We start from the raw sequence: 21,634 nt of genomic DNA, 5'->3' as shown, positions 1-21,634 counted from the left end.
GGTTTGTCGCATCTTCTAAGTGTTCTGCCAACAAAGCACAGTCTTTGTTTCGCCTTCCCCACAATATTATCTATTTGGTCTTCACAATTTAAGTTGCTCATAATTGTAATTCCTAGGTCTTTAGTCGAATTGACAGCCGTTAGATTTGTGCGATTTATCGTGTACCCAAAATTTATCGGATTTCTTTCAGAACCCATGTGGATGACCCTGCACTTTTCTTTGTTTAGTGCCAATAACCACTTTTCGCACCATATTGAAATTCTCTCTAGATCATTTTGTAATTGGAATTGATCGTCTGATGATTTTACTAGACGGTAAATTACAGCCTCATCTGGAAACAATCTAAGGGGGCTGCTCAGATTATCACCTAGATCATTTATGTAAATCAGGAACAGCAGAGGGCCTGTAACACTACTTTGCGGAACGCCAGATATCACTTCTGTTCTGCTCGATGATTTACCGTCTATCACTACGAACTGTGACCTCTCTGAGAGGAAATCACGAATCCACACAACTGAGACGATACTCCATATGCACGCAATTTGATTAATAGTCGCTTGTGAGGAACGGTATCAAAAGCCTTCTGGAAACTAGGAATATGGAATCGATTTGAGATCCTTTGTCGACAGCACTCATTACTTCATGGGAATAAAGAGCTTGCTGTGTTGCACAAGAACGATATTTTCTGAATCCGTGTTGGTTATGTATCAATAAGTCATTTTCGTCAAGGTGATTCATAATGTTCGAGTACAGTATATGCTCCAAAATCCTACTGCAAATTGAAGTCAGTGATATGGGTGTGTAATTCAATGGATTACTACATTTCCTTTCTTGAATATTGGTGTGACCTGTTCTGCTTTCCAGTCTTTAGGAACAGACCTTCCGTCAAGTGAGCGGATGTATATGATTGCTAACAAAGGCGCTATTGTTTCTGCATACTCTGAAAGGAACCTGATTGGTATACCATCTGGACCGGAAGACTTGCCTTCCTTAAGTGATTGGAGTTGTTTCGCAACACCTAAGATATCTACTTTTATGTCACTCATGCTAACAGCTGTTCTGGTTTAGAATTCTGGAATATTTACTTCATCTTCTTTCGTGAAGGAATTACGGAAAACTGTGTTGTGTCTTGCTCATACAGCATAGACACAATGAGGTAGCTAGGTGCACGCTAAACTAACGCAGACGGGCTTGAAGTTCTGGAACATGAGACTTATCAATGAATAAGAAGAAAAGTACGTAGATGTTACTTAACTTTTATTCTCTTGTTGGAATACATCTCTCTTGAATTTTAGTAAGCTATAAGCACTGATACAAATGGCGCCTTGCTAGGTAGTAGCTATGGACTAAACTGAAGGCTATTCTATCTGTCTCTCGGCAAATGAGAGGAAAGCTTCGTACGTCTGGTCTCAAGCTATGTCTTCCGTACAACTGGTGCGAGGTCTCGTCCGTGTCTTGTGACCTGCCATGTGGTGGCGCAAGGTTTGCGAATACACAGTGGCGACACGCGGGTCCGACATGTACTACAGGACCGCGGCCGATTTAAGTTACCACCTAGCAAGTGTGGTGTCTGGCGGTGACACCACAAACTGTATTTAGTAACTCCGCTTTAGTGGCAGCATCATCGTTAACATTTCATTCGCTATCGCGCTTCGAGGGGAGTGGGATGTATGCAGTTTGGAGTGAGGTGACATGGTATGTGGCAGTGATATGCTGTTTCACTGATCATAGGCATTTCTGAACGAACAAGGTACGTAATATACGTAGTAAGTCACATTAGAGAATAATTTAAGTCGTAATATATCTTAAATATGGTCTTTGATTTGCAATTTACTGACACTGACCACTTCAAAATTCGTCATTTGGAACACGATATGTGACTTTTAAACTGAGTAGCGTACCAAAATCCACCGAGGCATGCGGTAACCGGTTTCGGCCATTGAAATACAAGTTGTGGTGGCGCCACCACTGAAAAGGGGGAGCCTCCAGGTGAGGCGGAAGCGAGGGCGTCTAGAAGGTCCTCGAAGCTTCGCATAGGAATAATTCTGGGGGAAACTAAAAGTAAGGTGCAGATTTTGTGGGGAGACGTACCATGGGAACAGTTGGCGGACTCCGTACCTGGCCCTCACGGATGGGAGATGCAAAAGTAGTCCACTCAGAAACATACACTAATCTTCATCAAACGAGCTGGACACAGAAGGACAAGGCGAACTGCAATCATTGTTGGTAGCCAGGTAAATGGTACCAAACGTACAATACGATTACATTTTCAGCCTGGAAAGACCAACATGTATTGTGCTGCGTGGTCCAAAGACATAATTTTTCGAATCGCATCGAGACCCTATAGTTGCGAACATAAGCATCAGCACGAGTGGCATGCGCCTGTACTCAGATTTAGTCCTGTGATGCTCTATCCTACGCCGCTTGCTCCTGAGCGAACAGGTCCTACGTATTGTTGGGTGTAGGTGGAGTCCTGATGGCATACCCCACAATATCCCACTCATTCACCATCGGCCAGAGGCTGGCGATGCGGCTGGCCCTAGCAATCAAAAAAGGTTCAAATGGCTCTGAGCACAATGGGACTTAACATCTGAGGTCATTAGTCCCCTAGAACTTAGAACTACTTAAACCTAACTAACCTAAAGGCATCACTCACATTCATGCCCGAGGCAGGATTCGAACCTGCGACCGTAGCGGTTCCGGATTGAAGCGCCTAGAACCGCTCGGCCACAGCGGCCGGCTACCAGAGTATCCGTACCTGCGAGGCATGCTCCGGAGGTGGCTGTAGTATGAGGATGAGAGTTGTCTTGTTGAAAGAGAGCATGGACAAGGGCGTGCACATACGTCGAGCTACCGCTTTCAGGACCACATCCATGCACTGTGAACTAGAAACAGTAACGATGAATTGGAACCACAGGAGAATGCTACCCACAGTATCGCACCAGGCTGACAGGACGTGTGATAGGAGACCACAAACTGTGACGTTTTGCACTGCGGCTCCTGGCACATTCCAGCCACTAAAAAGGACTTGATGCCAGTCTGCAAAGCCCCATGCTCATCGTTGCTGACACCAGGCGCGTCGGGCGCGACACCGTAGGCTTGTGAGCGACGTGTGTTACAACAGTCGGAGTACTGTGAGGCCTTTGTGATGCACCCGCCTGTCAATAGTACCAGCTCTTACGGCACGTTGCATGGTAGGCGGATAGCCCGCCAGATATAACGTATTATTGCCTTCAGATCTAATCGCGTGTGGTGGACAAACTGTCGGTGCTCCCGGCTTGTATTGCGTGTCCTGATCCTACATGTCATGCATGCATGCCTTCCTGTATCCATTGTCGGCAATGATGGACAACGGTAGCCTCTGTACGACCGACGTGGTGCGCAGCAGGACGAGAGGAGCACCCAGTCACCCGCAACGCCACGGTGCGGCCGCTCTAGAACTCGTTCAGCTGGGCAATTTACGAATACTATCAGACGTGTCGCCTGACCGCAGCGCACATACAGCTGATATTTATTTATGCTATCCGCTGTCATACTGGCTGTCACAGGCGTTTGGGGCCCTCTTATATCAGCCTATAAGTGAAACGTCACGAGTCACTCATGGTCAATGAGTAGGTGACGAACCGTGCAAAATGAAATTGGTGCCACAGCTGGTATCGTGCAACATACGACGGCGGTATGCAGTGCATCAGTTGGGTCATTCTGGATGCAGCTCTTTTTATAACAGTGAGTGTACTTTTTGCAGCTAATCCTGGGATCGCTAAATTACTATAAGCAGGGTTCAGAATGAGCTTATGCAGTAGGAACATGTGTGGAGTATCAAAATATCAAAATTTTATATTTTCAGAAAATTGATATATCTGACATCACAGTCGGCTAAATAGTTGGGGTCGCCGGTCCTTGTTCTAGGTAGATCGAGACTAGGGATGACTGAGAACGGATCTGTAGTTAACGGCAGCTCAAACTCAATGACGCAATATTCTTTTTGGTACTTCTGACTTTTGTAAAGTCGAAATATGAACAATCGCATAGGAAGAGTCTTTAGCTGGTGTTTACAAGTTCCACTTTTGACTGTGATAATAGTTACAAAGTTCTAGTTTAGATCAGATGAACAAAGCTGAAGTCATGTTATGGCGTCATATCTCACCTTGGTACCGAGAATTGGATCTACGCTCAATATCTGGCTGTCAGCTTGCTCAGTGTTGTGTTGTATAATAGCAGATTACCTTTTGGTCGCGACTGTGGGTGCTATTTTTACTGTATTGGAGAACATTGCGCGCTTAAGCAGTTTCAGAAGTATCCTGGCATTTTGCTTGTAAAGTCCCACGTGGCAACAATATGCTTTGCTTAGGACTGGGGTCGAAGGACAGCCAAATTTACGGGAGACTAGAAATTATTGGCTACAGTGAAGGCTGCACGAATTATGGTGAACGGTACATTCATCTTTGTGTTTACATTGTTGCTAATGTACGGCAACTTAATACGAGGACACAGGGCCGCGACAACATTGTGCGTTTTTACCGGATTCGTGTGACACTTATTTGCTGGTGTACAATCTCTCCCCAAGTTGTTTTTGGCAACGCAGAGCTTAGGTACGCTAGCCCAGTTGAAGCGCAGCGTCAGAACGAATGCCGACCAGGTAAGGGAAGATAGGTTTTAACAGATGGATGCAGTGCTGGTACAGAAGGAGTAACTGAACCAGCAGACCAGTCTCTGGTATCACTAGACCATACATGGCTGTTAGCCCGTTCTAAAATACATTGTATGATTGCTTTTGTAGTCTTTCTTGTATCCGTTCTAAGTTGATGCATTAATAATTAATGGGTAAGCAGGAATAGCGGTTCAAGCAGAGGATGAATTTTTATGCATCAGTCCCACCCTCCCCCCCCCCCCTCTCTCTCTCTCTCCCTCTTCCCCTGTATGAGTGTATACAGTTTTATCTCATGAGGGTTCTAGGCCGTTGTCCTGTTTTTTTCAGAAATACTTGACAGTTTCGGCCTACCAACTCTACCGATGGCATCGCCAGCACCAGCTCCCGGACCATCGTGACTGCACCTTGACTTTCAACCTCAACACCCTCAGCAGCATTATCATCAGTACCTGGAGCATCACTGCAATAGCGCTGCCTGTGCAAGGACCGTCAACAAACTGGATGCGGTCACTGTAGTTTTGATGACGATCATCTATCGCCCAGTAGCAGTCTCTCAGCCCATTCTGTTTGTGATAATGACCATCAGGTTTGTTGGCCCCACAGCTTTGCCGTACTCAGTGATTCGAGGTGCAATTGGGGAAAGGATATCGTTTGCCCACATCGATAATTGGGTCGGATAGCATTACCCTATCTTTTTCCCTTAAGCGCGTGCCAACCCATGTTGTAAAGGGAATTTCCCGAAATCTTAAACGCCCTGTGGTATCCCGCCACTAAGTGTAACGCTGCACTACGCTGCAAGTTCACCGATCCGCATAAGGATGGACTTCCCTAAAATTCCACTATACATACTGGGGTGAAAATGGCGTGATATCGCGGGGCACCTCAGTTGCTGTGTGGTTTGATAGATCTGCCCTAAATGTCATATAGGCTCGATTCTCCACGAGAGAGATTCTGGGGAAACCCTTAGTAGAGCCCCGTATCGGGACATCCACATTCATGTGTTTGATCCAAAACGTGGGTGAGAGGGGTCTTCCAAAGGATGTAGCTGGAAAAGAGGGCGTTATTAATATCTAAAATAAATACAGTTATTACTCTGTGTGGTTACTTTCAGCTTCCGAGAGAAATTACAATAAACATCCACAGCATACAAGAAAACAGCACAAGGTGATAATATTAGTGGGTATTATAAACATGGTGGTATTTAATTCCCCACAAAACTCCAGGACGTTGCTAAATTTGAGAGGCGGAATACCTATTGCCCAATCCGTCACTTCACTGTTACACATTAAAAGACCTGACTTCAACACAAGCGTTAGGCATTGTTTTGGAGTAAGATGCATCGAAGCATACGAATTTATAGAGTATTAATTATCTGATTTTCTCGTTGACGGTCTCGTTATCTTCCGTAACGGCACAATACACTGATCTAGTACGATGAAAATTAACTGACGGAAGGACTGCAAAATTCAGGTGTCTTCTAAAACTTACTGAATGAAGTAAAGTTCCTGAACTTTAAACTGTTTGTATTCAGCAGTATTTCGCACTCTGAAAAATTAGCACAAAATACTTCTGCCTTCAGCAGTTTTACAGAAGCAGACCATCATTTCAAAAACATGTTATCAAAAAAATGGTTCAAATGGATCTAAGCACCATGCGACTTAACATCTGAGGTCATCAGTCCCCTAGACTTAGAACTACTTAAACCAAACCAACCTACGGACATCGCACACATCCATGCCCGAGGCAGGATTCGAACGTGCGACCGTAGCAGCAGCGCGGTTCCAGACTGAAGTGCCTAGAACCACTCGGCCACAGCGGCCGGCATGCTACCAAAACTGTCCATTTACAGCTAACCTCCCCCCGAGACTGTATACAACGAACAACAGAGATGTAACTTGTAAACCAAAGAGTTTACAACTCTGACAATTCTAACCGCTGGTGCATCTTTAAAAAACTTAATAAAATGAATTTACACAATTTTAAGTAAACTTCTTCAAAAAAAAAAAAAAATGTGTGTGAAATCTTATGGGACTTAACTGCTAAGGTCATCAGTCCCTAAGCTGACACACTACTTAACCTAAATCATCCTAAGGACAAACACACACACCCATGGCCGAGGGAGGACTCGAACCTCCGCCCGGACTAGCCGCACTGTCCATGACTGCAGCGCCTTAGACCGCTCGGCTAATCCCGTGCGGCAAACTACTTCAACATTAATTCAAATATGTAGATGGTACAAATGGCTCTGAGCACTATGGGACTCAACTGCTGTGGTCATCAGTCCCCTAGAACTTAGAACTACTTAAACCTAACTAACCTAAGGACATCACACACATCCATGCCCGAGGCAGGATTCGAACCTGCGACCGTAGCAGTCGCACGGTTCCGGACTGCGCGCCTAGAACCGCGAGACCACCGCGGCCGGCGAATACGTAGAATATGAATGAATATGAAATAATTAGTTTTATGAAGATGTATTTATCCGAAGTCATTTTTGTATAAGAAAAAGTTAGCGATACCGCCTGGTAACATAAGATTCTTATTGTATCACTGGCTCGATTGCATTACACCATATGTCTATTCGCGTATACAGACGGAATGAATGTAGGTAAGAGAAGTACAATAATGATATGCAGAACATTCAGCAAAAAGTTCTTGTATTCTTTCGCTTCACCAAATTTGCTAGTCGGCGTCTAAGGTAGATATGTTCTTCATCTCTCGGGGAAAAAAACGGCAATGGTACAGCCCGTTCTATCTTAGCGCTAGTTAATGAAAATGTACTAGTAGAAGTTTAAATTGAGAAAAGACTACAAAATATTTTTCTTTCTTTGTTCCATGAACTACACAATCAATAGACTAAGTAGGAGGCGAGACGGCAGTTTCCACCGCTGCACGAGGAATTTGTGTCGGTGAATGTAATCTTCCCGGAGTCGACGGCCACGCAGAAGAATAAGATGCCTGATGGTGCATTTCACTGTTTTGTTTACTCTTACAACAATGTAAAAAAAAGGAAAATATTGCATGTTGTGAAATATGTTCAGTCCTGATCTAGCCACGATTGCTTCTGCACACAGACTGATTACGTGGCGGTATTGTGCACGTTGTTCTGTGCTATAAGTATGTGCGATATGTTGAACATAACAGAAATATGTTTGTGTAATGATATATTTTGAAATAACCTAAATGAAGATATTTTTGAAAATATCTACTGAGGAAATAGTTCAATGAGCTGATAACGCATTACGACGCTAAAGCGTACGTGTATCTATGTTTGGTCGTTGCACATTACGTCTGCTTGAATTTAACATTGAATATTTTGATGTTTGTGAAAGGATGGAAGCAATACATTGTTTGTCAGTGAAAGGTTCTGTAATTAACTGTCCTAAAAGTGATCATAATGAACACGAACTTTAAATACCAGCTAACAGTAGACTGAGATCAACTATCTGCTTGTCAGAAACCGTTGCACGCTGCGCCATCGCCAAAGTTATCGCTGTCGTAGGTTAACTCTGGCTGACGTAGCAACGCAATCAACCGCGCCGTTAATAAACAACATGGCAGCCAGCCAGGAATCGCAATTGTCAGAAACAAGATACTTTGTAAAAACAGTGGTCTGGCAAGCTGCGCACTCCCGTACTTGTGAAACAAGTCGCCAAGAATAGCCGACTTGGTTCCCTATTAATAAATCACAATCATCTTTTTCCTCTCGACCTCGTGTTACACTGAACATCCAGGGAAACTGGTACAACTGCCAAGTATCGCGCAGAATTGCTGCAACACGACGTAGCATGGACTCGACTAATATATGAAGTAGTGTTGGAGGGAATTGACACCATGAATCCTACAGGGCTGTCCATAAATCCGCGAGGATAAGAGGGGGGTGGAGATCTCTTCTGAAGAGCACGTTGCAAGGCACCCCAGATATGCCCAAGAAAGTTCCTGTCTGGGGAGTTTGGTGGCCAGAGGAAATGTTTAAACTCAGAAGAGTGTTCCCGGAGCCACTCTGTAGAAATTCTGGACGTGTGGGGTGTCGCTTTGTTCTGCTGGAATTGCCCAAGTCCGTCGAGATGGAGAGTGGACATGAATGGATGCAGGTGATCAGACAGGATGCTTACCTACGTGTAACCTGTCAAGAGTCGTATCTAGACGTATGAGGTCCCATATCACTCCAACTCCACTCGCCCCACACCATTACAGAGCATCTGCTACCTTGAACAGTCCCTGCTGACACGCAGAGTTTATGGGTTCTTGGGGTTGTCTCCATACCCGTAAACGTCCATCCGATTGACACAATTTGAAACGAGACTCGTCCGACCAGGCACCATGTTTCCACTCACCAACAGCCTAATGTCGGGATCGTCGGGCCCAGGCGAGGCGTAAAACTTTCTGACGTGCAGTCATCAAGGGTACACGAGTTGGCCTTCGGTTCCGAAAGCCCTTATCGATGATGTTTCATTGAATGCTTCGCACGCTGACACTTGTTGATGGCCCAGCATTGAAATTGGCAGCAATTTGTGGAAGGGTTACACTTCTGTCATGTTGAACGATTCTCTTCAGTCCTCGTTAGCCCCGTTCTTGCAGGATCTTTTTCCTGGTGCAGCGATGACGGAGATTTGATGTTTTACCGGATTTCTGATATTCACGGTACACTTGTGAAATGGTCGTATGGGAAAGTGCCCACTTCATCGCTTCCTGTGTCCCATCGCTCGTGCGCCGACTATGACACTCCGTTCAAACTCACTTAAAACTTCATAACCTGCCGTTGTAGCAGCAGTAACCGATCTAACAACTGCGCCAGACACTTGTTGTTTTATATAGGCGTTGCCTACCGCAGCACGGTATTCTGCCTGTTTACATACCTCTCTATTTGTACCAGTTTCTTTGGCGCTTCAGATTATCGCTAGGCGTCGTGTTGTCCACGGACACATTTTACGCAGGAAGTATTCTTCTCAATTACTTGCAAAGTGCTCTGTAATGTTTTACATTATTGGTCCTTCGGAATTCGCGCTATATTTGGAAAGTGCTGGATTGTATACTTCGTCTATGATTACAGAAAGTTCCTGCGATGCATATCTTCACGCAAGCACACTAACAATAAGTAGTATCTACTGATTACAGATTATTTCATAACTGGAGTTTGGAAAACCGCCAAAAGTCCCGAGTGGACGACGCTGCTCTGCATCGGTCTCTCTTGCAACTGTGACGTATTCACATTGCACCATGGTATACAACCATAGGACTCTTCGCATTGGTTGCCATGCAAATATTGGTATAATCGCCTTGTTCTTGGTCGCATGGGTGCATAGTGCGTGTTCAGATGGTCGTCCGTTTCCCTATAAGCATGTTATTAATCTTTGTCCACTAAGCACTCCGTGTTTATACTGTTTATCGTGTAGTTTTGTTCAATTATTTCTCTTATAGTGAGAAAACTTCGCACCCAACTGAATCGATTCGGTGAAGAGGATTATCATTCTTTTGTATTAACTTTTGTTTAAAGATGGTCACGTCCCAGTTAACGCCTGCCATCATAAGTTGCTACATCTCTTTGTGAGTTGTACTGTTCTCCGTACGAAATGGTGCCTCCTGTTTCTTTACAACTAATAATGACAGAAATTGCAATACAAATAACAGCGTGACTCCGAGCTGACGTTCGGAGTTGACCACTCGTCAGAAACAGGTGCGCCCCACGTGACTCCCGTATGGTCCAAAACAGCGACAATTAGGCCAATTGAGAAGACTTTTATATACATAGCGCCTAACTTCAATAAAAGTTATTCGCAGATATAAAGAGTGTCACTATTCGGTGTTTTCTAATTCACAGGTCGAAAACATTTACATCCTCTGTACACTGAAGCGCTAAAGAAACTGGTATAGGCATGCGTATTCAAATACAGAGGTATGTAAACAGGCAGAAGACGGCCCTGCGGCCGGCGGTGCCTATATAAGACGAGTGTCTGGCGCAGTTGTTAGATCGGTTATTACTGCTACAATGTCAGGTTAAGATTTAAGTGAGTTTGAACGTGGTGTTATAATCAGCGCACGAGCAATGGGACACAGCGTCACCGTGGTGGCGATGAATGGTCACTTTCCCGTACGAACATTTCGCTAGAGTATGGTGAATATTAGAAATCCGGTAAAACATTTCCGATATCGCTGCGCCCGGAAAAAGATCCTGCAAGTTCGGGACCAACGATGACTGAAGAGAATCGTTCAACGTGACAAAAGTGCAACCCTTCCGCAAATTGCTGCAGATTTCAATTCTGGGCCATCAACAAGTGTTAGCGTGCGAACCATTCAACGAAACATCATCAATAAGGGCTTTCGGAGCCGAAGGGACACTTGTGTACCCTTGATGACTGCACGACACAAAGGTTTACGCCTCTCCTGGACCCGTCCACACCGACGTTGGGCTGTTGATGACTGGAAACATGTTGCTTGGTCGAAAGAGTTTCGTTTCAAATTGTATTGAGCGGATGGACGTTTACGAGTATGGAGACAACCTCATAAGTTCATGGACCCTGCGTGTTAGCAGGGGACTGTTGAAGCTGATGGAGGGTCTGTAATGGTGTGGGGCGTGTGCAGTTGGAGTGATATGGGACCCCTGATAGGTCTAGATACGAGTGTGACAGGTACACGTGCTTAAGCATCCTGTCTGATCACCTGCATCCATTCATGTGCATTGTACATTCCGACGGACTTGGGCAATTCCAGAAGGACAACGTGGCGTCCCATACGTCCAGAATTGCTACGGAGTGGCTCCAGGAACACTCTTCTGAGTTTGAACATCCTCTGGCCACTAAACCCCCAGACATGGTCATTACTGAGCATATCTGAGATGTCTTGCAGCGTGGTCTTCAGTAGAGATCTGCATCACGTCGTACTCTTACGGATTTATGGACAGCCCTGTAGTATTCATGGAGTCAGTTCCCTCCAGCACTACTTCAAACATACGTCGAGTCCATGCCATATCGTGCTGCGTCACTTCTGCGTGCTCTCGGGAGCCCTACACGATATTAGACACGTTCGTTGGCTCTTTAGTGTATAAGGAACGTTCAGGTGAAGCACTGATTCTTGTTTGAGACATGACAGATACAATGATGATACGAAACACCATGTACTGTAGTCGATAGGCGTAGCTGGCACCTGCTACCGACACCACAAAGATGCTCCTTGCTATCGGAGCATCGCTGGCCACTGTCTGCGGCTTGTCTTGAAAGAGACCGACACACGGACACGATGGCAGTTCTGCATCTGGCTACGTTCCAGTCAACGCCTAGTCCACAGCAAGCAGCGAGAGAAGGACGTTTACAGTGACAACAGAGTTAGAGGCAATCAATTAAACTCTTCATCTTAATCTGCAAGTACTCCCACATGTTTGTGACCTTTGTCTTTGAACAGTGCTCCGAGAAATAGTGATCATAGGTCTGTGAAAAGAGGCAGTTCTTTTGCTGCAGGCCACTATGCAACTCTGGTTGAGGGCAGCAATTGAAACTTCGTGTAGCCGTAACGAATGTTCATACTGGAGTTGACGTGACTGGTCCGTGTACGGAAGAAGAACCTTTAAGTCATACTATACTGACTGCACAATTTATTACATTTGAAGCCGTAGGAAGACGTTATGGAGGGCGGTACTTGTGGTTGTTGTGTTAACGAGGTGAGGCAGAATTACAAGGTACTAAACTGTGACTGTACACAGATTTTTTTGAGTGAGCTCGGTGTTTTGAACTCCATCCCGAATAACGGATGTCGACTGCTGTTGTCAGAAGTTTGATGTATCCATACTACCGGTATTGACGAATAGTAGAGACATGGTGTGGGTTGCTACCTGATATCGGAAATTTTGGTTTCCTTCCAGGACATAACTTAAGAGATAGGAGTGATTTCTGCATAGCACGTTATCTGGCATAGCCTGTTACGATTGTGCGGTTATTTTGTCTTCCTAAATTAGCGAATGCATTTGCCCTTGAACACATTTTGACCTGTCTGTGCAGTTTCCTGTTATCGCCATTGATAATGGGAAGATGTCGGTCCCAGGGATTCCAAGGCTTTCCCGAATATTTTAATTTCAGGTTTGAAGATGGATAACAAACGACAAAAGAAATAGTTCTTTGTGTGGTACAGTTACAAATTAAAAATTATCGGATGTTTTCCTTTACTTGTACAGTGAAACTTTGCTTCTTGCCAAATTTAATGTTTGTAGACGAACGGGAAGTACCCTACAGGTTTTGATGAGTGAGTTTGCGATTATCAATATATGTGACATAAATAGGCGTATCTTTTCATTGCACTGACTTAGAAGATTACATTTATTACACCGCCAAGTGACTAAAGACCTTAGCACGTAACATAAATTTCAACTTAATGCGTCTACCCATTACTGAGGAGCAGGGTTTTGAACAGTACGACAGACAGACAGACGGACAACAAAGTGAACGTACAAGGGTTCCGTTTTACCGATTAAGGTACGGAATCTTAAAAAAATGGAATTTCCCTGGATTAGTTTTATATATAGACTTTGTGATTTGTAAGCTGTATTATTAAGTGGGGTTTGACTTAAAAGTGGTTTAAATTTTAATTTATAAACGAGACATCTACTGTGTAGATTACAGATCAGCTACTGCGAGACGGAAGACGTTTAACACATTTACGTTTCTTCTGTGTGGTATTAAACCAGGTCTTTTCAGGTTGCTATCTAAATGTTTATCTGCTTTAGCTTTGTTAGAGATGAATAAAGAAACAGAATGCTATTGAAGATTTGATCGACGTCTTTGGCAGTATATCGTGTATGGCAGTAGCCGGAACATATTCATATTTGTTTATGTGGAAGCGATAGTGGAGATGTCGGAGCATGGCTGACATTTTTGGAAGTGCAGGAGGTCCTACAAGAATCTGAGCTTTTAAAGATTTTAATAATTGTATTTAGCTAGATATTTTACAGAATTTTTGATTATTATGCTAAATTTCCAAGCTGTGACATGGAAACTGATACTAAGTTTTAATAAGCGTGTGTTTTTCATTTGTTCCTTGATTGGCAATTGACTTCAATTGTGCAGGCTTTAAATCGTGTAGGTATTGTTTAGCATTTTGCGTTGTGATGTTAACAGTGCAAAAATATATTAATCCTGACTGCGTTCAGGCTTATGCCATTTGTGTATTTGAAAAGAAATGAGTAATTAAACCTGCAACATATACGTGAATTAGTCCCTTTTTGGTATTCTAATTTGTGTTTTGTCATCCACCCTAAGCGGAGAGGAGCTAGAGGGGCCTCAGTACAGTGCTGGTAGAAACGGATTCGTGACTCTTCACACCGAAACACCCCAGCAACGAATGACTCAGTAGTAGACATTCGACCACCCGCAGCGGCCCTGCGAAAAGAACATGCAGTGTGTTCCCTAAAACATTGTCATCTTCCTTTGGGGCGGTTTAAGCGTCTGGAAACATTCCTTTTGCCATACTAAAAATCCAGACACTGCTCACCTCGGAAACAAGAATCAATGTCTCCCACAAGTTTTGATCCACGCGTCTTGCCCGATTGTCATTCCACGTTTGAAGTCGGTTAACTCACCATGCCGCGACATGTTCACATCTTACTTATCTATGTTCAAAATATTCAAATATGTGTGAAATCTTATGGGACTTAACTGCTAAGGTCATCAGTCCCTAAGCTTACACACTACTTAACCTAAAGTATCCTAAGGACTAACATACACACCCATGCCCGAGGGAGGACTCGAACCTCCGCCGGGACCAGCCGCACAGTCCATGACTGCAGCGCCTTAGACCGCTGGGCTAATCCCGCGCTGCTTACTTATCTATGTCGAACTATTCACAAGCATATACCCAAGTGGCCTACCAGTTTCCTCGTCTTTCGCCCGACTATTGTACTGTATGGAAGTGGGGACCTAGAAACGACGGAGAGGCTTCGTCCCCGCCCTAGCCCTCAGTGGTTCACAACTATCCCCCGGGAACGTCTCATACCAGACGAGTGTAACCCCAACGTTTGCGTGGTAGAGCAATTATGGTGTACTCGTACGAGGAGAAAGTGTTTGCCCAGCAATCGCCGACATAGCATTCGCCGAGGCAGATGGAAAACCGCCTTAAAAACCATCCACAGACTGGCCGGCTCACCGGACGTCGACACTAATCCGCCGGGCGGGTTCGTGCCTGGGACCGGCGTACCTCCCCGCCCGGAAAGCAGTGCGTTAGACTGCACGGCAAAAGGGCGAGCCTCGCTACCGCCTACAGTACATACGTAGATGTGATAAATCCTGCTCTCGTACACTGCGTTCCTCAAGCATTTCCGAGAAATCGAGATTCAGAGTTCTGCGAGAGTTCAAATGGTTCAAATGGCTCTGAGCACTATGGGACTCAACTGCTGAGGTCATAAGTCCCCTAGAACTTAGAACTACTTAAACCTAACCAACCTAAGGACAACACACACATCCAAGCCCGAGGCAGGATTCGAACCTGCGACCGTGGCGGTCGCGCGGTTCCAGACTGCAGCGCCAGAACCGCTCGGCCACCAGCGGCCTGCTTCTGTGAGAGTGTTTTAATTCACTTCGCAAAATATGAGACTGATGATCACGAGACAGTAGCTAACATTCTGTGAGAAAAGATCTGTAAAGAAGCAGCGAAGCCTATAGCTAAGTGTCCCTGTTCGATGTAGCCCCAAGTAGATAAGTATTTTCAGCAAAAGGAAACAGAGTTAGAGCCGGCCGAAGTGGCCGTGCGGTTAAAGGCGCTGCAGTCTGGAACCGCAAGACCGCTACGGTCGCAGGTTCGAATCCTGCCTCGGGCGTGGATGTTTGTGATGTCATTAGGTTAGTTAGGTTTAACTAGTTCTAAGTTCTAGGGGACTAATGACCGCAGCAGTTGAGTCCCATAGTGCTCAGAGCCAAACAGAGTTAGACGTACAAAGATATTATGACACATAATTCTACTTATGCGAAACGACAATATGCACTTACTGGACGACCTCCAATGATACAGCCAGTTGGATTGGTCTGGTAATTTCTCTCCGCACCGGAATAGTGAAGATAGCAGTCTGTTAATCTCCGTGCAAAGCCGTATAAGTCCTTTACGCTTGACTTTTTCCACATTGTCGGCCCAAGACATCTTCTTGGAGAAGAACGATGTTGCCCATTCTGATTTTGCCTCTTTGGCTACGTTCTGAATTGATAAAAGCTCTTGGGTAACGGTAAGTAATCTTTTCTCCAACGAGTCTATAACTCTTCTGTTAGTCTCTGCCAGGCCCCCACAACCGCACGAGTGGTCGACTGTGAAGAGCGGACAAATTGAATAGCTGGGTGGCGGCCGTTAGAGTGGTAAACTGACGCGCAGGGTTCGAATATTTATACATCGCTTTTTGTTATAAAATGCCTTCCCTTGAGTTAGGTCGCAAACATAATGCCTCATTTAAATACGTTACTACAATATACTTTTTAATTTATGAACAAACAGCAACTAGTCACTGTTTATGAATTTATCTTACGTACTACATGGAATCTGCCGTAGCTAAAAGTTATGTACTGGATCCCTAGCATTTTTCGTAGTTCATTTACGATAGATGTACGCAAAATGCATCAAAATACTCAAAGATTTACCCACTATATTAATAGATATTATCTGACTGTACTTTGCTTTAGATTTTATGACAAGAAGTGCGTTATAGCCTATATGGCATAGTGCTTTGGCAACTCACGACCAAATTATCAAGTTTCAACCTAACCTAGACCATGAAAACACTACCTATCAGCCAACTTTCTTCAAAATGATCAGAACATATAAAATGGTATTCTGTCGGCCGGAAATCTTGTCTCCTGACAGCGTGTAACCATTTTTGTAACAGCTGTGGTTTTGAGAAAGGAAACCTGCAAATAGATGCACAGACATTATGCTAATACCATGTTACAAAAACATTTATTAAGCAAGCGCACTGACATATAAAACAATTTAAAATTTTCACATACCTGTGAAATGTAATAATCGTTCCTTTCTCGAATTTATTTGTACAATTAATCGCTGCACAACTCTTCACCATTGTACTTCTTTTGATTGGAACGTACAGACAGTAGAATTACGAGTAACAAATACTGTATGTACCCCCCAACAAATATACAACATTGAATCAGGGTCTTCATAAACAACAATACTACACAACACATCAGACTACAACCACTATAATGGCGTCCAGCCGAAGGTTCAAATTATTCCGCGACTGCAGCGCCATCAGTGAGTCTAGTTATTTTTTACAAGGTCTTTGGTCTCTGCTGACACATTAATTCTTTTAGAAAGGCAGTTGACTTTGAGAGCTCGTTCCCTCTCAGTAAAATAAGAAATCCCCCAGTATTAGAAAGCGCGCTGACGTAAGCACTTCATCATCATTCTGGGAGATAGATCTCGAGCGACTTGAGTCCAGCTTCGATGCTCACAACAATTTGAAGTCTCTCGTCGTCCAGCTTACTTCGCCCGAGTGCTTTACAAGGGCATCGTTTAACTGAACCAACGATCCTTCCTGGAGATACACCTTTGGGTGATAGATTCGTGGGTTCGATCAGATGTAAGGGTTTTCCAAAGTTACAATACTTGTCGGTGAGCTGTTTGGGTGGTCTTAGCCTCGTCACTGTAAATACGCGCCCGCATCTCGTGGTCGTGCGGTAGCGTTCTCGCTTCCCACGCCCGGGTTCCCGGGTTCGATTCCCGGCGGGGTCAGGGATTTTCTCTGCCTCGTGATGGCTGGGTGTTGTGTGTTGTCCTTAGGTTAGTTAGGTTTAAGTAGTTCTAAGTTCTAGGGGACTTATGACCACAGCAGTTGAGTCCCATAGTGCTCAGAGCCATTTTTTTGTAAATACGCTACGCGACGCAATTTAGGTGTCACGTTTTTGAAACCTCGTCATTTTCTCCCATTACGACGCAAAAGTTAGAAATTTGGTTCGAGGATGCCTAAAGTCTTCCCACAGCAAGGTGTCGACACTTGCCATCCTGATTTAGGTTTTCCGTGACTCCCCTAAATCACTCCAGGCAAATGCCGGGATGGTTCCTTTGAAAGGGCACGGCCGACTTCCGTCCCCGTCCTTGCCTAATCCGATGAGACCGATGACCTCGCTGTCTGGTCTCCTTTCCCAAAACAACCCAACCCCCATGATAGGTTACACCTTAGAACCTCATGTGGCGTGTAATGTGGGCTAATGGCGTCACATTGGCACCAAATTTCATCACGATTTTGCGCAACGCCACCCTTGAACATGGCACATGATGGGAAGGTCGTCACATCCCCCTTTACCCCCATCTCATCCCTTCTCTTGAAGTCTCTGCGATGGAGGTCAGAACCGGACTCTCACGAGTTCAAATCATTCTGTTTTCTTATGGATGGTCGAGGAAAACATTTCAGACACACCACCGCTCAGAATTTACACAAAAAAGGCTCAGGAGGTGGCACAAAGGGTGGCAATGAAAGCGCCCCTGCCCCTGTGGTGTATTTACACATATTTAGCACTCGAAAACGACAGTTTACAGTGCATCCATGTTATGGCCTCGATCAAATGTTATAACATTGCACGTCTCACTCATCCTGGATTTGAGTGACACGGTGATGGCCAACATAAACCTGTGGACATCTCTATCTCGTTGAAATAATCCATTCACCTGGCAGCAGGCAAGCGCGGATGCAGGGCTCATTTTCGGTGGGTGGAGTTTTTCACTGGGTATCGCCCCATCTCCCCTCAAACATGTCATCACACCATAACAACCACGTTTGAAGTGCCTTCAATGCCAAAGATTTTAATAATAATAAAAATGAAATAGTTAAAATTTTTAGTACTATCACAATAATTTGTTTACATCAGGGGTTGGTGAAATGCTTTTGCTTCTTGCGGTTGGGGCATCATAACCCATATCCGTGTGCCCCTTTCACCCCCCCCCCCCCCCGTGGAACCAGCTCCTGGCACGGGAACGCTCTCTGCCGGCCGCGGTGGCCGTGCGGTTCTAGGCGCTCAGTCAGGAACCGCGCGACTGCTACGGTCGCAGGTTCGAATCCTGCCTCGGGCATGGATGTGTGTGATGTCCTTAGGTTAGTTAGGTTTAAGTAGTTCTAAGTTCTAGGGGACTTATGACTATAGATGTTGAGTCCCATTGTACTCAGAGCCATTTGAACCATTTTGAACGGGAACGCTCTCTCTATCTCTCTCTCTCTCTCTCTCTCTCTCTCTCTCTCTCTCTCTCTGAGACGCTTATGAGTGTAGATAAAATGACACAGCTCATTGACTGAAGATGACACGAGACTGGCTCACCTGTTGTCTGGTATCCAGTGCATTGAGTACACAGTGAATATTTTTCCATAAGGTGCATGCTCCCACGCCCGAGTCTGCTCCAAGTGGCGAGATGCCGCGTCGTACACGTCATACTGTATGACGCCTGGGAGTGCGCTGTGCTTCTCGGCGTGCTTCAACATGGCCGGGCTCACGTCCGTCGCGATGAGCCTCACGCCTCTGGGAAGCCGTGCCGCTATCACCTGCCGCGAGAAACGGGAGTTTCGGATTCTGAGACACATATCAGCGAAAAAAATTTATTCTGCAGTGCATGTACGAGAAAGTGTTTTGGTCAGCGTGTGTTTCTTGTCATCGCAAAAGAGGGTGTAACCAAAATCAAAGGAAGTTACTACAAATAATATGAATTCGGCAATGAAACGTAAAGAAACGCCTGGGGCTAGTTTTGTTGGATTCCAGTTAGGGGAAGAGACAGGAATAGACTCCTACTGTGGAATTTTATGTTGCTACACCAAATGTGAGGCACTTTGACTTCTTCAGGGAGCTTGTTCATTGCTTTGCCTGTGAATGTAAGCGATAATACCACAAGTCATTAACAGTGTAGGTCTGAGAAATTGACTGGTTTTCCTTTCTAGTTCGTGGGTGATGAATGATTGTCTGTGTGTGAAATCTTATGGGACTTAACTGCTAAGGACACCAGTCCCTAGGCTTACACACTACTTAACCTAAATTATCCTAAGAACAAACACACACACCCATGCCCGAGGGAGGACTCGAACCTCCGCCGGGACCAGCCGCACAGTCCATCACTGTAGCGCCTTAGATCGCTCGGCTACTCTTGTGATACGCCAGCCTTTATCGGAATCCTTGAAGATGGATTATTATTCTGTTGCTCTCTATAATCTTCTTCAGATTCAACTATGGCAAAATAATCGAAATATGTGCAAAGAATTACCGACCATCGCCCTCAATTGATAAATCTAGATCTAGCAAAAGATATCGAGTATGTTATGGAGACTCTTATTATTTCATAGATTTCAGCAAAGTTAATTTGAAAGAAGCGTTTCTCCACAAAGGGAACTAGTTTCTTCCTCTCCCCATTCCATATGCTGTTAATTTGAAGAACACGTATGAGAACTTTAAACTGCTGCTCATACTTATCAAGTATGAGAAATACAAATGAGTGTATGAGAAGATACCTAGGTGACTACAATTCTTCTCGGCGTTGAGCTTCGGTACACAAAGCACGGCTGCTTTCTATGCGAGTGAGACAGGAGATACAGAGAAAAACGCTATTAAAGAAAAACTGACCTTTTCGTAATGAACTCCCAGCTGGGCAGAAGAATATAGTGAACGTCCTCTTTATTAACCCCAAAAATGTGTGTCTAGAGCTACTGCACGTTAAATACTGTCTTGTCAAAGTCCTTGTGAAATACGTGGACAAAACTTCAAGTGTATTCATGCACTTGCGAGAGACGTTTTCGAGGATCAGTAAATCAAAAGTTAAAGGAGAGAATTTTGTAGGCCCGCAAAGTTATTGATTTAATGTCTGAATAACATTTCCTCGATTTGTTGAGTCATATTGAAAAAAAAGGCATGACTGTCTTTCAGGAGTGTCTGCAAGAACTTTGGAAGGCAGAACAGGGCAGAGAACTATAACGATATTGCCCAAGAAGTACTGACATCATACCAATTAATGGGTTGTAAGATGTCACTTGAATTATATTTCTTGAATGATCATTTGGACTTCAACCTCATAACTTTTACGTTTTTAGAGACAAACAAGAATAACGGTTCCACTAGGACATTTCTCAAGTGGAAGAGGCGTTATCAAGGCAAATAGAGAACCGCAATGTCGTCCTACTACTTCTGGTCCAAAATGTCGTAGGTAATCAGGAAGGAACCATTTTTTGGTATGATTATTTACTTTTATTTACTCTTATGTCACTTGTTTCTTCAATTCCTTTGCATATCGACAAAGATTTTTGCTATTTACTTTTGAAAGGCTTAATAGACAGCTGTCATTTTACCAGACGCACATAATAGACTGGCATTTACAAAAACAATTATTATATGAGAACTATGGTTGGCACAGAAAGTCTGATAATAAATCCGTGTTTAGGGACGAATTGTCTTCCACAAACAGTGTATACTGTTCCTGCAACTGAAAAATGCGGCTTTCAGTAGATCAGTGTAATCATAAAAAGTGATCCACTCTGAGCGGGAGAAGCGACAACAAGCCATCACCAAGCACCCAGACACGTTTCTGGCTCATGCATATAGCATGAAAGCCACACTGGGTGCTCACCATTGGGCAATGAAATGCACTGATGTCCTCTAAGTAATAGCTACCTCCAAGTGTTCCATTCGCCTGTAACGACTAATAGCTATAGAAATAAACATCAGATTATCATTCAAACAATACACATACTACAGTTTTTTATCTTAATGTGTGATGGTGCTATGTTAACTGTTTGAAGTGAAACACTTGAGAGTTAGGGTTCATTAGCTTCCTTTGGCTCATGGTAAAATATGTTATACATTATGAATGGAAAACAAGCGGCCATGTCTAAACTTCTACAAAATTTTTTAACTAACCGATTTCCGGCTTTTAGGCCGTCATCGGGCACTAAGATATTTGTGACTGCGAATTTTTTCGTATCAAAGATTGTAAACTAGGTGCCTTCAGAGAGTCAAAAACGACAGATATTAACGTCGA

The 21,634-nt window shown here is 44.3% G+C and overlaps 1 protein-coding gene across 1 annotated transcript in view; it reads right to left on the bottom strand.

Annotated features, from left to right (window-relative positions):
- Window positions 1–21,634, bottom strand: part of LOC126234341 (juvenile hormone acid O-methyltransferase-like) — a 164,197-nt gene that overhangs the window by 26,424 nt on the left and 116,139 nt on the right. Inside the window, exon 3 of the mRNA XM_049943025.1 lies at window positions 18,940–19,160. Coding sequence (XP_049798982.1) covers window positions 18,940–19,160 — 221 coding nt within the window. The remainder of the gene's footprint in view (window positions 1–18,939; window positions 19,161–21,634) is intronic.

This window comes from Schistocerca nitens, chromosome 2, assembly GCF_023898315.1.
Source record: "Schistocerca nitens isolate TAMUIC-IGC-003100 chromosome 2, iqSchNite1.1, whole genome shotgun sequence".
In the NCBI taxonomy this organism is placed as follows: domain Eukaryota; kingdom Metazoa; phylum Arthropoda; class Insecta; order Orthoptera; family Acrididae; genus Schistocerca; species Schistocerca nitens.
The sequence above is the reverse complement of the archived record's forward strand: the minus strand, read 5'-3'. Positions and strand labels throughout refer to the sequence as shown.